The sequence below is a fragment of the Anguilla rostrata genome, chromosome 16 (assembly GCF_018555375.3).
Source record: "Anguilla rostrata isolate EN2019 chromosome 16, ASM1855537v3, whole genome shotgun sequence".
Classification (NCBI taxonomy): domain Eukaryota; kingdom Metazoa; phylum Chordata; class Actinopteri; order Anguilliformes; family Anguillidae; genus Anguilla; species Anguilla rostrata.
The window spans coordinates 19,032,387-19,045,268 of NC_057948.1; the positions used below are offsets into that span (position 1 = coordinate 19,032,387).

At 41.2% G+C, this 12,882-nt stretch overlaps 1 protein-coding gene across 3 annotated transcripts; it reads right to left on the reverse strand.

Moving 5' to 3' along the window:
• Window positions 1–260: 260 nt before the first annotated feature.
• On the reverse strand, window positions 261–12,711 carry morf4l1 (mortality factor 4 like 1). 3 transcript variants are annotated; one of them, XM_064312988.1, is made up of 12 exons: window positions 12,550–12,711; window positions 10,897–10,943; window positions 9,891–9,958; window positions 8,487–8,573; window positions 7,333–7,413; window positions 5,926–5,952; window positions 5,044–5,149; window positions 4,043–4,144; window positions 3,702–3,790; window positions 3,383–3,555; window positions 2,582–2,666; window positions 261–1,724 (listed from the first exon to the last, which is right to left on the reverse strand). In XM_064312988.1, exons 1-12 carry the CDS (start codon window positions 12,587–12,589, stop codon window positions 1,640–1,642), a joined length of 990 nt encoding a protein of 329 aa, XP_064169058.1. In that variant the 5' UTR covers window positions 12,590–12,711; the 3' UTR covers window positions 261–1,639. The 3 variants fall into 3 exon arrangements, with proteins under 3 accessions (XP_064169058.1, XP_064169057.1, XP_064169059.1); XM_064312987.1 differs by having other exon boundaries at window positions 5,044–5,153; window positions 5,927–5,952; window positions 12,550–12,710; XM_064312989.1 differs by having other exon boundaries at window positions 5,044–5,132; window positions 5,927–5,952; window positions 12,550–12,709.
• Between the last annotated feature and the right edge of the window lie 171 nt (window positions 12,712–12,882).

A 12,882-nucleotide genomic window follows, 5' to 3' on the forward strand; every position in this document is an offset into this window, starting at 1 on the left:
TAAAACATTCAGCTTTTAGAGGACAGTACATAATTTGTAGCCATTTTGGAGTATGCCTATTTTCCCTCTACTTAGTCACTTAGCTGTGCTTGAAATTCAGGTATGAACAGTACACAAGTACTTCAACGGCCTGTACCACCAAAGCGGAAACGAGGCACACAAACGGAAAACCAGAGTTCTTCACAAATCCAACAGCAAATTCAACAGCATGCAGCAAAGTGATGAAATGTCTTAAGACAAAGGAAGGTACTCCACAGGAAGATATTTAAAAGAGTTTTATTTACAGTGATCCTGAACAGAGAAAAAAACCTTGATGAAAAAAATGGGACAATTCCACCTTTTTCTGATGATGGAAAAAATCTGGCCTTCAAGGGAAACTGGATGCACATCACAATTAATAAAAAGACTTCAGAAACCTGTTGCGCTTCCAAACACTTCCAAATGATAACCACAATCACAATGCAATGGCAGAAAATGCTATTTACTTTCAAGTCACAATGTTTTGATTCTGCATACGGTAGTTTCTGATGCATTTCTTGGATTCAAATTATTCTAACCTGAAAACAATTAAGGAAAAGCCTTAAAGCTTAAGCTGACCTTAAGTTGCCAGGAATAGAACAAGAACACAAAACCAGATAACAGAAACCAATTTGCTAGCTCAGGATGAACTCCTGCCATTTTGCCCCACATTATTATAATACAGAGGAACCACATTTATATGCGAGAAGGGAAAAACTGATATTGACTTAAAATAAATTGGGAAAATTTTTAAATTAAGTAGACACACCTAGACCTCAGCAGAAGAGCCCACTTAAGACAGGTTAAGGTTTATAACCGAAATGAATAAAAAATCATATCAACATGCTCAAAGGGTCACTTGAACGGTCACTGACATTTCTGCCTGCTTATTTAACATTATCCCTTCGGCTGCCCTTTTGCCAGAGGAAAATTAAGTGCGCTAGGTCAGAGCCAGTGTACAACAAAATAAGAGACAAACATGAGCATGACTCTACCAGTGAGGATACTGGATTTTATTAAGTCACTAAAAGTTATTAAAAAAAATATTTTTAAAAAAACCTTCCATCTGTTGTTGCCACAACACAAATACACAAACACACTTGACCGCTTCTTGTCAAGAGTTATGGTTTGGAACCTGAAAAACACGTTTCGGAATACCTGTGTAGACAAAGTTCTTAACTGCTATCCAAATAGCAGTAGGTAGAGAAATAAAATCTCCAAGGAAAAGACTGGTAAGCTTAGGAGTTGGATGTACAAGCACTTCCTCTAATACTGGCAGATGCGTGCCAATCTTATCTCCCTGCTTCAGTAGGAAAATAACAAGTTATGACTTGACATCTATCCCAACAAATCTATGTACATGTGTCTGAAGCCTTTTCGCCCGCTGTGGGGTGGTGGTGGTGGTGGTGGGGCTGGTTGTGGAGGTGGTGGTGGGGCTGGTTGTGGAGGTGGGTTTCTTCCGACATCTGTAAGTGTCCGAGTTTGGGGGGGGGGGGGGTTGGGGAAAACAGAAATCAAGTCTTTTTCTTTCCTATTAAAGGATAAAAGCTTTACCTGCGATTCAGAAAAAACTGCTGTTCCTTCTTCAAAAGACAAATATCCACTGAGAGCACTTTACTGCTCAGACTGCCTTCCGGTGGTATTCAGGGGGAGCCACCTCATAATCACTGGCACTAAACAGAGTGGAGGAGTTCTTCACCAGGTACCTAGACAGAGCACACAGACGTTACACGCGCATTCAGGCTGAAGAAGGTCCAACAACCCAACACGTTGCTGCCACACTACATGGCCAAAAGTATGTGGACACCTGATATCCAACACCTCATCTAAAATTATGGGCATTAATATGAAGTTGGTCCACCCTTTGCTGCTATAACAATCTTCACTCTTGTGGGAAAGGCTTTATACTAGATGTTGGAGCACTGCTGCAGGGATTTGCTTCCATTCAGCCAGAAGAGCATTGGTGAGGTCAGGCACTGATTGGGCGATTAGGCCTAGCTCGCAGGTGGCTTTCCAATTGATCCAAAAGATGTTCAATGGGGTTGAGGTCAGGGCCCTGTGCAGGCTAGTCGAGTTCTTCCACACGAACCTCGACAAAACCATGTCCATATGGACCTCACTGTATGCCCTGGGGCATTGTCATGCTGAAACAGGAAAGGGCCTTCCCCAAACTGCCACAAATTTGGAAGCACAGAATCGTCTAAAATGTCACTGCATTAAGATTTGCCTTCATTGGCACTAAGGGACCTAGCACAAACGATCAAAAATAGCCCCAGACCGAGGGTTGTCCAGATACTTTTAGTCATATAGTGCATATTTATTTCCGCAATATAATATCATTTTAAAATAGTGTTGCACTCTTTTTCTTTGATTTACATGTTATGCTGAGGGCTCGAGAATGATCTCTCTTGGGCAGAATCTATAATTGAGTGGTGTGCAACCAGGCCTGACAAGACTCACACTGAACCATGACAACCGCAAACCAGGTGGCTGTACGTCACGGTCAAAATGCCTTACGATAATGGACAGCTTGACGTGATGCGACATGAAGGATGAATCTTACTTCAGGAAGTCCTGCAGGTAGTTGAGCAGCAGAGCAAGGCTCTTCTCGTCCAAGGGGGTGTAGGCCAGCATGGCTCCGATCCGCACTGTCACGCACACACACACATATGCAAAAATACCACCACAGATCGGACCAGTAAGAGTCTGACTACAAGGTTAAAGAGGGTCAATCTCTATAGCAGCTGAGGACGCAACAATTCAAATTATAGCCCATTTTATCCTTTATACAAACATGTATGGCAGGGCATACAACTGGCAGAAGCATAGCAAGCATTTCAGAAAGCAAATCAGATATTGCATTCTGTTCTCCTCAGTAGGTGGCAGGAATTCACTTGGCAAACAAATCCAGAGTTTACACAGCAGAAAAAGATCTGTCAATCACAAAGAATCCACCGAAACCAGTATTGGCAAAAGGCTAATTCCAGGAAATATTTGTTTATAGCCTCAAGAGAAAACATCTGTTGTGGAATGCGCATTTGCTTCGAGACGTATACACCATATTCACAGGGAGTGTGCAAGAGACCTGGGCCATTTGGTGTGTGGTCACAGACTACAGTGGAGAGCGAACCTTCTCATTGGAGTCTGACCTCTAGTCACGGGATAAGAAATCCTGTCAGGGTTCATAGGGCAGCAGGTCTCAGAGCTGCTTCTGACAGCTCTCGTTGCCAACACATATAGGTAGGCATGCAAGACTAATTTACTGGCTATTTTTGTTTATTTTAACTTGCTGACAAATGCAGGCAGCTCTTCATTCTCTGTCCTCTGTAAGGCAGGTGTGGCATCACCACCTGTGCCCACTCACCGAAAAGCCTGAGCAGATGGGGAGCCCCGTAGATCTGGGACATGGGGGCGTCGGGGTGGTTCGCCAGAATCTCGGCGTACTGCGGCCGCTCAAACTTGTAGAGCAGCTGGGTGCCCAGCATCACGTTGAAGTACTCCCGGATCCCCGCGACCACCTCGTTCACAGCATACTCTCTGCGTGGAACACGAGCGCGGGGGGTGTCTTAGCAACACGCACAGCCCGGTCTGCATCCACCATCAGCAGCAGCCATTTTTAAACACATTCAAATATGGATTCAGATCCAGTCTTTATATTTAAGAAAAAGGGGTGTCAAACTTACTTGTTGTCAGAGTTGCCTCTCGACTTCTTATAGTTTGCATAGTCCTCTAGAACAGTATCAACATTCTTCTTGGCAGGCAGGTGAAAGAGCTGAAATAATCACAGACGTGCACAGTTGGGACCGCGAGACGAAAGCAAAAAGCGCTTCACAGAGGGAAACACAAAACACCAGGGAAAACCCAGCAGCAGTACAACTGCTATTTCCTTGCGGAAGAAGCTTAACAGACGGAAAGGTTTTCCATCCACAGAAAAACTGACTGGCTTCTACACGAGTGTGAACAGGCCGCAGCGCGTGGGCGGGGGCGTGGGCGGGGGCGCAGAGGAGCGGCGGCCCTCCCTCACCTGTTTCTGCCTGGTGATCAGGTCCCAGTCGTCCACCAGCCAGGGCTTCAGCTCCTCCGGGATCTTCACCTTCACCTCCACTCGGTTAATGAAAGTTTCCTCCTGTGGGCAGACGGGTCAAGCGAGGACACATCCATTACACGCGGCACAAGCCAGGGACGGGACAAAGCGCTGTGAACCCTGACACTGGCGGGGCCATCAGCTTTGTCCAATCACAGGGTTCAGAAACCTCACTGCGGGTTCCTACCCAATGAAATACACGTCCAAGACATGCAGGGGGTTAAGTTACTGACTTAACTCTCAACTGAGTAATGATATGAGCAAATATGAATCTAATCTAAAAGAGCAGCTCTATCAGGTGAGCTCTGGATAAAAATAAAATAGAATAGGCCAGGGACGCAAGTTTGAGAGTTTTTTTTTTTAATGAAAGGTGCATCTATTGAAAATTAGCGCGTCAGAACCAATTATAACTTCAAAGACATAAAGTCTACACAAATAACAGGTGCCGCCACTTTGAAGCAGGAACATAGCCTGACATTAGCAGCATGTGTCAAGCACAACCAAAACATTAGCAGGGTCAAAAATTAAAAACATTAGCTGAACGAATGGAGTATCTATGCTGCACATTTAACACCAAAATGAAAGCAGGTCCATACTTGGATCAGGAGCAGGCACCACAGCCTAACTCATTAGTGTTTTCACAAACCTGGTCCATTTAATTGGTTAATAAGAAGAAAAAAGGAATATCAAGGCACTCTTCTTTAGTATAAATGCTTAAAATGCCTTTTTATAACGGCATGTCCACAGAGGAGATTATTTCTAAAACATTGCACGAAGGTTAAGTAAGCCGAAACTCATAGATATGGTTTTTAAAATAATCTCCTCTGTGGACATGACATATTAATAAAGTGTGCATTGATATTTATTTTTCTTGTTATCAACCAATTCTATGGCATTTGTACAAAACGAATCTTAAAGAAGGAAATAAAGATAAAGCGTACGCTTTCCACGGTTGGGTCGACACGCGCCCTCTTCTTACGCGGGGGCTGCGGCATCTCCCCTGCACTGGTCCCCTCGCCGGCCCCTGGAGCTGCACGCACAGCATCGCCATCAAAGCACAGGGACACCACAACACATAAGTATGGCAACGTGACATCACATGGCATCAGTATGACAAAGCAAAGTGACATCACATGGCATCAGTATGGCAACGTGACATCACATGGCATCAGTATGACAAAGCAAAGTGACATCACATGGCATAAGTATGGCAACGTGACATCACATGGCATAAGTATAGCAGTGACATCACATGACAAGTATGGCCAAGTGATATCACATAAGGCCTAGCTGCTAAAAGACATGAAGATTTACCTGACTGTGGCGGACTATGCTGTTCATGAAAGACGTGTTTACTTCAACAACAGTCATTATGACAAAACCATGGCATTTTCTGTTAAGGTTACACAAGCACAGAATGTGTGATGCATTCTGAAAAGGCTGGTGCTCATGAAATCACAGGAGAGCAGACAGTGCATTACCACCACAAACAGGGTATCAGTTACACTCCTGATCATATTTGTATGGCCTTACCTGACACCACTTATAAAATGAGCGTGGAAAGTACAGTTAAAACAGGTAATCATCATATGAAACCACACTTATTCTGCTCGAGCAATCCACCCACAGCATGATGTCAAGAGCAGTATTTTAGCATTAGCCTACTGAGCTGTGATATAATTAATGCAAACAACAATGTAAAAATGATTTTCTTTTTTAATTACACATCTATTCCAAGTCAGACAAAGTGTGAACTGAGGATGGCAAGAATCTAACATTTATGAAATTAACAACACATTTAAAAAGAAATAAAACAAAACTTACTTTTCTGCTTGTTCTTCTTGGTTTTCCTACAGGGAAAATTGAGATTCTTATGATCTTCACTGTCACAAATCATCAGCAGACAGCACAGAAACTCAATGTGTATCGTATGGTAATCATTTACATTCAGCGCCATGGCCTGGCACTCAGAGCCATGAAGGACATGACAAATCTCAGACACATTTTAATCTTATGGTTATTTTATCATCTGGGGGAAAACGTTGTGCAGTAAAATGAGATTGCAGTGCATTTTATATGAACGGCAAAAAACCTGCGTTTTGTCATCCCGGGAAGGGAAAGCATTTTAAGGGGTTCCACAGATCGTACCGCAGGTCACGGGAGCTTTATAAATAACACTGTACCTTTCAAATGACGATCACCTGCTTCTATGTGCAATTTCGCTCTTAAAGGGTAAGCACCAGATATTACAAAAAATGAAAAACACCAGCCTAATGGAAATGGTTAGTCCTACTTTATGACACACAACATGAAACTTTTATGGAAATAAAGGCAAGAAATAAGCCTTAAAAGATCAAATCGCTTACACGTTTTGCCACGCCTGCCTTTTTCAACAATATTCGAAATGATCACCTACGTCATATTTTGTGATGATAGAATGAGGAAGTGAGATATGACCAAATCAGCTATAGCTAGTCATTTTTCCATTAAAGAATTAGACTACACGAGATGCGTGTAAGAAAGTTATCGCAACAATGCTAATGGAAAATGAGTTAAATCGACATACAGTATGATGCTAGACTAATTTGCTTGCTAGAGGAGGATGAGAGTAGATCGTAAGGTAGGCGCTAAGCTAGAGTGCCATTCATCATCACTGCAGCCACTGATAAAGCTGTTAGCATGCAGCCCGTATTGTCCAATACCCTTGCATTGGACGCACACAGGGACACACACAATTGGTATCAGTTTTCTCGTTTGAATCTGGGCAAGATAGCCAAAAAGCGAATTTCCCAAAAACTGCTCTGGTTGTTGAATTTGGGAAGAATCCTCAAATTCTGATCACCTCTGGCGCAAACCTAAACGGTTGTATTGCAGCATCAGAAGCTGTCATCTTTTCAGCCAAATGCAGTCCATTTCTGTCATCTTTTCAACCATAAGTTATAATAGCAGAGGCGTTTGATATCCATGTATTACGTCACGCACCACAGAAGTCATTATCCAGCTTGACTTCGGGTGTTTCTGTCAGGAGCAATCAATTAGTCAAATTTGAAGCCGTACTAACAATTACAGCTCAATTTAATGAAAAACCTCTAGTCTAAAATGAATCGGCCTAATATCTGTGGGGGCTGCCGTTATGTGGTGCTTACCCCTTAAGAAGTAGATTGATTTATATGCAATAAAAACAGTCAATTTCACACGAAGAAGCATCGGAGAAAAGTATCGCCACTTACAGATCAACATTTTTCTGCTGCACAGCAGCTATCTTCTTGCTTGGTGCTATGCCCCTCATCTTTCCCTCAACATAATGATCCCTACAGGAGAGAGAGAGAGAGAGAGGGGAGGGGTGAAGAGGGCAGCCACAGCAGAGTAACACTTTTAAAACAGTACAGCTTGTTAGGTTGATTAACACTGCACTTTAGTACAGGTGAACTGGGGGTGAATCAAAAAGGATTTCTTAATGGAAAAAAGGTACACAGGCTACATGAGGACAAATTCTAAGCCTTCTTAGGATAACTCTCACTAGAAAAGCACCTCAATCTGTTAACATCCAAGAACACTCGGATTGGCAATTAAATGGCATGAAAAGCTTCCAAAGAAAAAATCGTCACTACTTATCTATTGGTTACTGATAAGACAGCCAATAAGGAGCAAGGCCTTGCAGCTTCCGTGTGATTGATAAAAACACACCGCATGATCACGTGGAAGCTGTACGACCTTGCTGCCGATTGGCTGTCTGGTCTACACCCAACAGATAATGGTGGTGATGTTCTTCCTGGAAGTATTTGGCCTCTGAAGCTTGGATGCTTACTACCACATTAGGTATAATTAATTAAAGTGGTGGCAATGACCATTATGGCAATCGATAATTACCATTACTACACATCATCCAGCCCTAACATCTATCAATATATTAGGCTACAGGACTAAGGCAATGTTCAGGCTGAGCCACTCTGGAGATAAAAATTAAACTTACTTACTTAATATGCACACTTAAAACAAATTTGCAGCTGCTACATACATACATACCTTTAATGCTTTAAAGGTACATACTGTTACTTTTAATGCATTTGCTTGTTGTGTGCAGTTACATCAAACAAGTCTAAACTGCTCACAGTTAAACCAAGCCTCTCCCTGCAGTAGCTTGTGGGGGCCTTCGTAAAATATTTTAAAAGGCCATTCATTACAAAATAAATAGTTAATATTTTTGTGAGTAAATGCTTTACATTTTCATAACTGAAATGCCCAATGACTCTGAGATTTTGGTAATGTCCAAGTCTTCAGACCAACTATCTGTTGAAAAAAAAAAAACCCAAAAAATGTATGACTTCCTCAATGAGCCACTGCACTTCTCCACTATATCGCTCTCCAGGGAGACGGGACTCACTGATTGGCCTTTTGAAGCTCTTTTTGTTTCGCAAGGTTGGTGTCCACATACTTGAGCACTCGGCTTTCAGGAACCCATTCATCCCAGCTGAAAACAAAAAGGGAAAAATGAAAAACAATTTTCAATTTTCACTGGGAAAACGTTAAGAACATTCCCACAAGTACGTAATTGGACAAAATTTAAGGTTTAAGTTAAAGGTTGTCATCTCACCAACAAAAAGCAAACATGAATCGAATGCAACCTACTGCAAGCAGCAGTGAAGGTGAACATTTTCAGTTTTCTTTGCAGAGTAAATAAATAAAATTTCCCTCTGAAACCTGGGTGATAGCTTAACCAACTAGAAACGTGCACGACAGAGTCATGGGCAGGCATTGGGATTTCTTGATGGAACAAAATAAGTTTGACTTGGAACACGCATCTGTGCGAAAGCAACTTAGTTATTTTTATAGTGCTAAGAATATTTGTGATAATTTCATATCACAGTTGACGACACAATGGTCGTAACTCTCGAGAACAACACCAGATTACTGACATTTAAATGTGGCAGCAGAGGAAATCATTGACAAAACGAATTATGCAAAATGTAGCGTCGGAATTCAGGTTTCCCAGCGGGTCACCCGTAAACAGCTCCTTCCCTAAACACTTCAGCACTGATATACCACTGATTTGGAGTACTGTGTGCTGTTCTGGGGACACTAAAATAAGAAAGATAGAGGCTCTGGAAAAGGTTCAAACAAGAACAACCAAACTGATTCCTGGTATGAAAGATAAAACTATGAGGAAAGACTTAAGATGCTTAATCTCTTGATGTTTAGTAAATGGAGACTCAGGGGTGATTTGATTGAGGCTTTTAAATTCATAAAGGGGATCAACAAAGTGAACTACAAGAGATTCTTCAGGTTTAGTCCTGTTAGTAAGACGAGGGGCCATAAATGGATATTAGAGTTGTCAATGTGTGGAATAGCCTGCCAGGTCACGTAGTACACGCAGAAACCCTGGGGTTTCATACTAAGCTCGTGTTAGAGATACTATCTAGTCTGTACGTAAACAGAGCACCAACTGAGTGAGGAAAATGGCGAGCAATGTTGGGCTGAATGGCCTGTTCTTGTCATTATGTTACAATATGTGTAATGCAAAAGGCAACCGGCTTGCTTTCTGCATCAACAATGCAATTGTAATGCTAACCCTTGATTGAGGAGAAATCATTGCTACACATTGGCATTAAGCCTGAGCACAGTTCAAGCACGAACACCCCAATAAGCAAGACACAGCTTAAATGCATCTCTTTGAGATTTCAGTGCATTCACTTAATGTAATTCATTATCAAAATGAATGCTCAAACATTTGCAGAGAAGATGTACATAAACAATCGTTAGTGGAAAACAAACACGACTGGAAACTCACTTCTTATTCCATCCGCTGTAATGAATGAAGTATTTCACTTGCTTGTCCTTGATATTAACTTTTACACACTGTAAAAAAATAGCAGAAAATAAAATCAGAAACATTCCAGAAATAAATGTAAAAAATGATATACACTCATACCTAGAGCAACATGCAATCAATTCATACAGCAGAATGTTTTACTGAATTAATTCAGATTAAGCAGCCTACTTAAGGTTACAAGTGCAGTGCCCCAGCTGGGAATTAAACTGCCAAACCCAGGACCCAAACCACTATCATTCCACCCTTTACCCACTTCTCACTACAGTCCGAAGCTATAGCATGTTCCACCTTATCAGTTACAGGAAATAAACAAGGTTCCCATTAAAATCATTTAAATATTTTCCATGAACTTATCATTTTAAGGATAAATTATGATTTCCTATTTGTTTTTCAAGTCAAAGTGAGGGTCACTTTGTTTGTAAAGAGGACATGCATTCTGAGGGACATCATTTAAAAAGATATTTGTGCCAAAGGCAAACACTTTCTAGTTCCCCTTAACTTTTGTTTGTGGAATCAACATACAAACAATAGCACTGCTCAATTAGTCAGTGCCATCAAAACACTAATACTGACTGCAAGCCTGGGATAGCGGGAAGCATGGTGCTATTTCTCTCCGTTTTCAAGGACTGTGGGAACCCTGGTAAAAACTTTCAAGTGTTTTTCTTTAAGTGAAAAAGTTAAATCTCACCCCCATTAAGATTTTAATTCAAAAGGTTCCCTTCCATTGTCTCTAAAACAGTATTCAGCCATTCCCACCTAGAGTACAAACTACCATAGAAAAGCAAATATCAACTTTCCTTAAAACGGACAGGTGTGACGGGAGTAAATCTACAGCTGAATATACTGAACAGGCACAGGTAGTAAGAACGAATTTGTATTTTTGATAAATACAATCAGTTTATCTTGCATTACAGACAGAAATGTAAGATGCCACAAATGAACAAATGAAGATGGGTGTGCATACCTTAGCTTCGTAGAGCAATGGCCCATGAAAACACAGAACTCGTTCACCTGAAAAACAAGACAACCAAACTTAGTACTATTAAAACTACAAACTATCTGCAACCTAACTACATGACTTGAGGTAATGTTTACAGGCACTTTTACTGTGTATAAACCCTGCTACAAAATGACAAGGCTTTGGGTAATAAAAAGCTTAATTTTGTGAATTGGTCCAGTTCAGATGGAAGTTAATAGACTGTACACTATCTTGGATAGGTTTTTATGGTAATATTTAGCTAACAGCAATGTAAAAATGCCACGGATTCCACAAAAATACCCTTAGGCTTGACAAAACCCTTTTCCCAGCATTAAATGGGAACAGGTGATCCGGGTGAAGCTTAAATCTATCAATGTTTGTGCATCATCTGCTTTGCAGTGCTACTTTATTCCAGTTAAATCATCCAGTGAGAGATTGTGTACGTTATGAAATTACCAGAAAGACTTACCAAGGCAGGCAAAGTGCTGCTGCCTGTATATACAACAGGCAGGTGTTTCTTCACAATGTTGAAAGTTGACTGGCGTAAACTTTTGATCATAAAAGGATATCTTTTCTAGTATTACTGTAGGGCCCTTCTGTTCCGTACTCTTCAACAAAACATTACAGAAAATCTCCTTTCAATGATTTGCAACGGAGGTCTTTTGGAAATACTTAGGAATTCGACCACGTTACCCTATATTCCATCATGCAACGTTGGGACGCGACGTTTAGTTGCTAGTTGAGCAATGAACATTTCGTTAAATATTAATTTAATAATTTTAATCCACATAAAAACGATCAAAACCTTAAAGCCATAAAGAAAACCACGAATTTGCTGTTTTAAGCAGTATTACAAAACAAAATCAAATAGACATAGATAACATAAACGTCCCAGTGTATAAACAGGACTCGGCAACTATTCGACAGTTTTACTGCTAACATAGCCATGTCCAGTACCACACGTTGATGATTACATTAACGGTATGGGTTAGCTAAGAACGTCAGTGTTAAGCAAGAGGCATCCGGCACACGTATGGCTAATTAGAACGTGGATTTCAATCGAGGAACTTCCCTGAAAATGGAAAGGAACCCTATCCAATTGAATGGCTTACTGACTTAAAATGTCGTTGACGTTGGCTAGGTAACTTAACGTAGCTAACAAAGGGAATCCCTTTCAGCTATCTTAGAAGGCTAGCTGTCGTTTAAGACTATATGCTAGGTCGTGCTGGATACATCTCCAAATAGTGTCTTTTATCATTATTTTTGCATGACGACAGAGAGTAGCTTGGTAAAGCTATTCGGGCCTACTTAATTCTGTCCTCGGGAAAACAAAAACAGCTAACGTTAGCTTAGCTAACGTGCAATATTAGTTAGCTTTGAATCAATAATAAATGTAAAAAGCGTATAACAACATTGACAGATTTGGGCGTATTTTACAAATCTGCGTTAACTTTTTCCAATGATACTACAGATTAGATGGCTAGTCAAATTAGTTAACTAACCAGCAAGCTATATCGTTTTTTAAGGGTGCCGAGCGCGCCATTGAACAAGCGCCTGCCCTACCTCCTCCTCAAAACAGGATTTGCTGCAAAGGAACGCAGTCTTACTTTAACGGTAAATTACATATTCGTTTCTTACCTTCTTGAAATTTAGGCTTAGGGTCCTGTTTTGGCGCCATTCACAGATTAAACTATTAAAATATCTGAAAAATCAAATTCAGGCATCGCCAGCTCCGATTTCATCCAGACACAGTGAAGGCGCCACTCTGCGTCACTGAAGCGCGACGCAATGCCACCGCACCAATTACGTCATTGAGCCAAACTTGGTCACGTGATCCTATGTGCGTGAGCGCCCTGTGCGCACATTTCTGTGTCTGATGATCCTTTGAAGCTGTGTTTAAAGAATCTAAAGAATCAGAAAAAAAAAACCTTTTCAGCGTAGAAAATGGCTAGTTACTCACGCAATCAAAGC

Bases quoted from the DNA above. Each gene is read 5' to 3' on its own strand.
- morf4l1 (XM_064312987.1), bottom strand. From the start codon at position 12,589: ATGGCGCCAAAACAGGACCCTAAGCCTAAATTTCAAGAAG. The intron at 7,414-8,486 runs GTGAGTCCCGTC...TCTCTCCTGTAG, and splicing joins GAGCTTCAAAAGGCCAATCA to GGATCATTATGTTGAGGGAA. The intron at 1,725-2,581 runs GTAAGATTCATC...TGCTCTGTCTAG, and splicing joins TACCTGCAGGACTTCCTGAA to GTACCTGGTGAAGAACTCCT.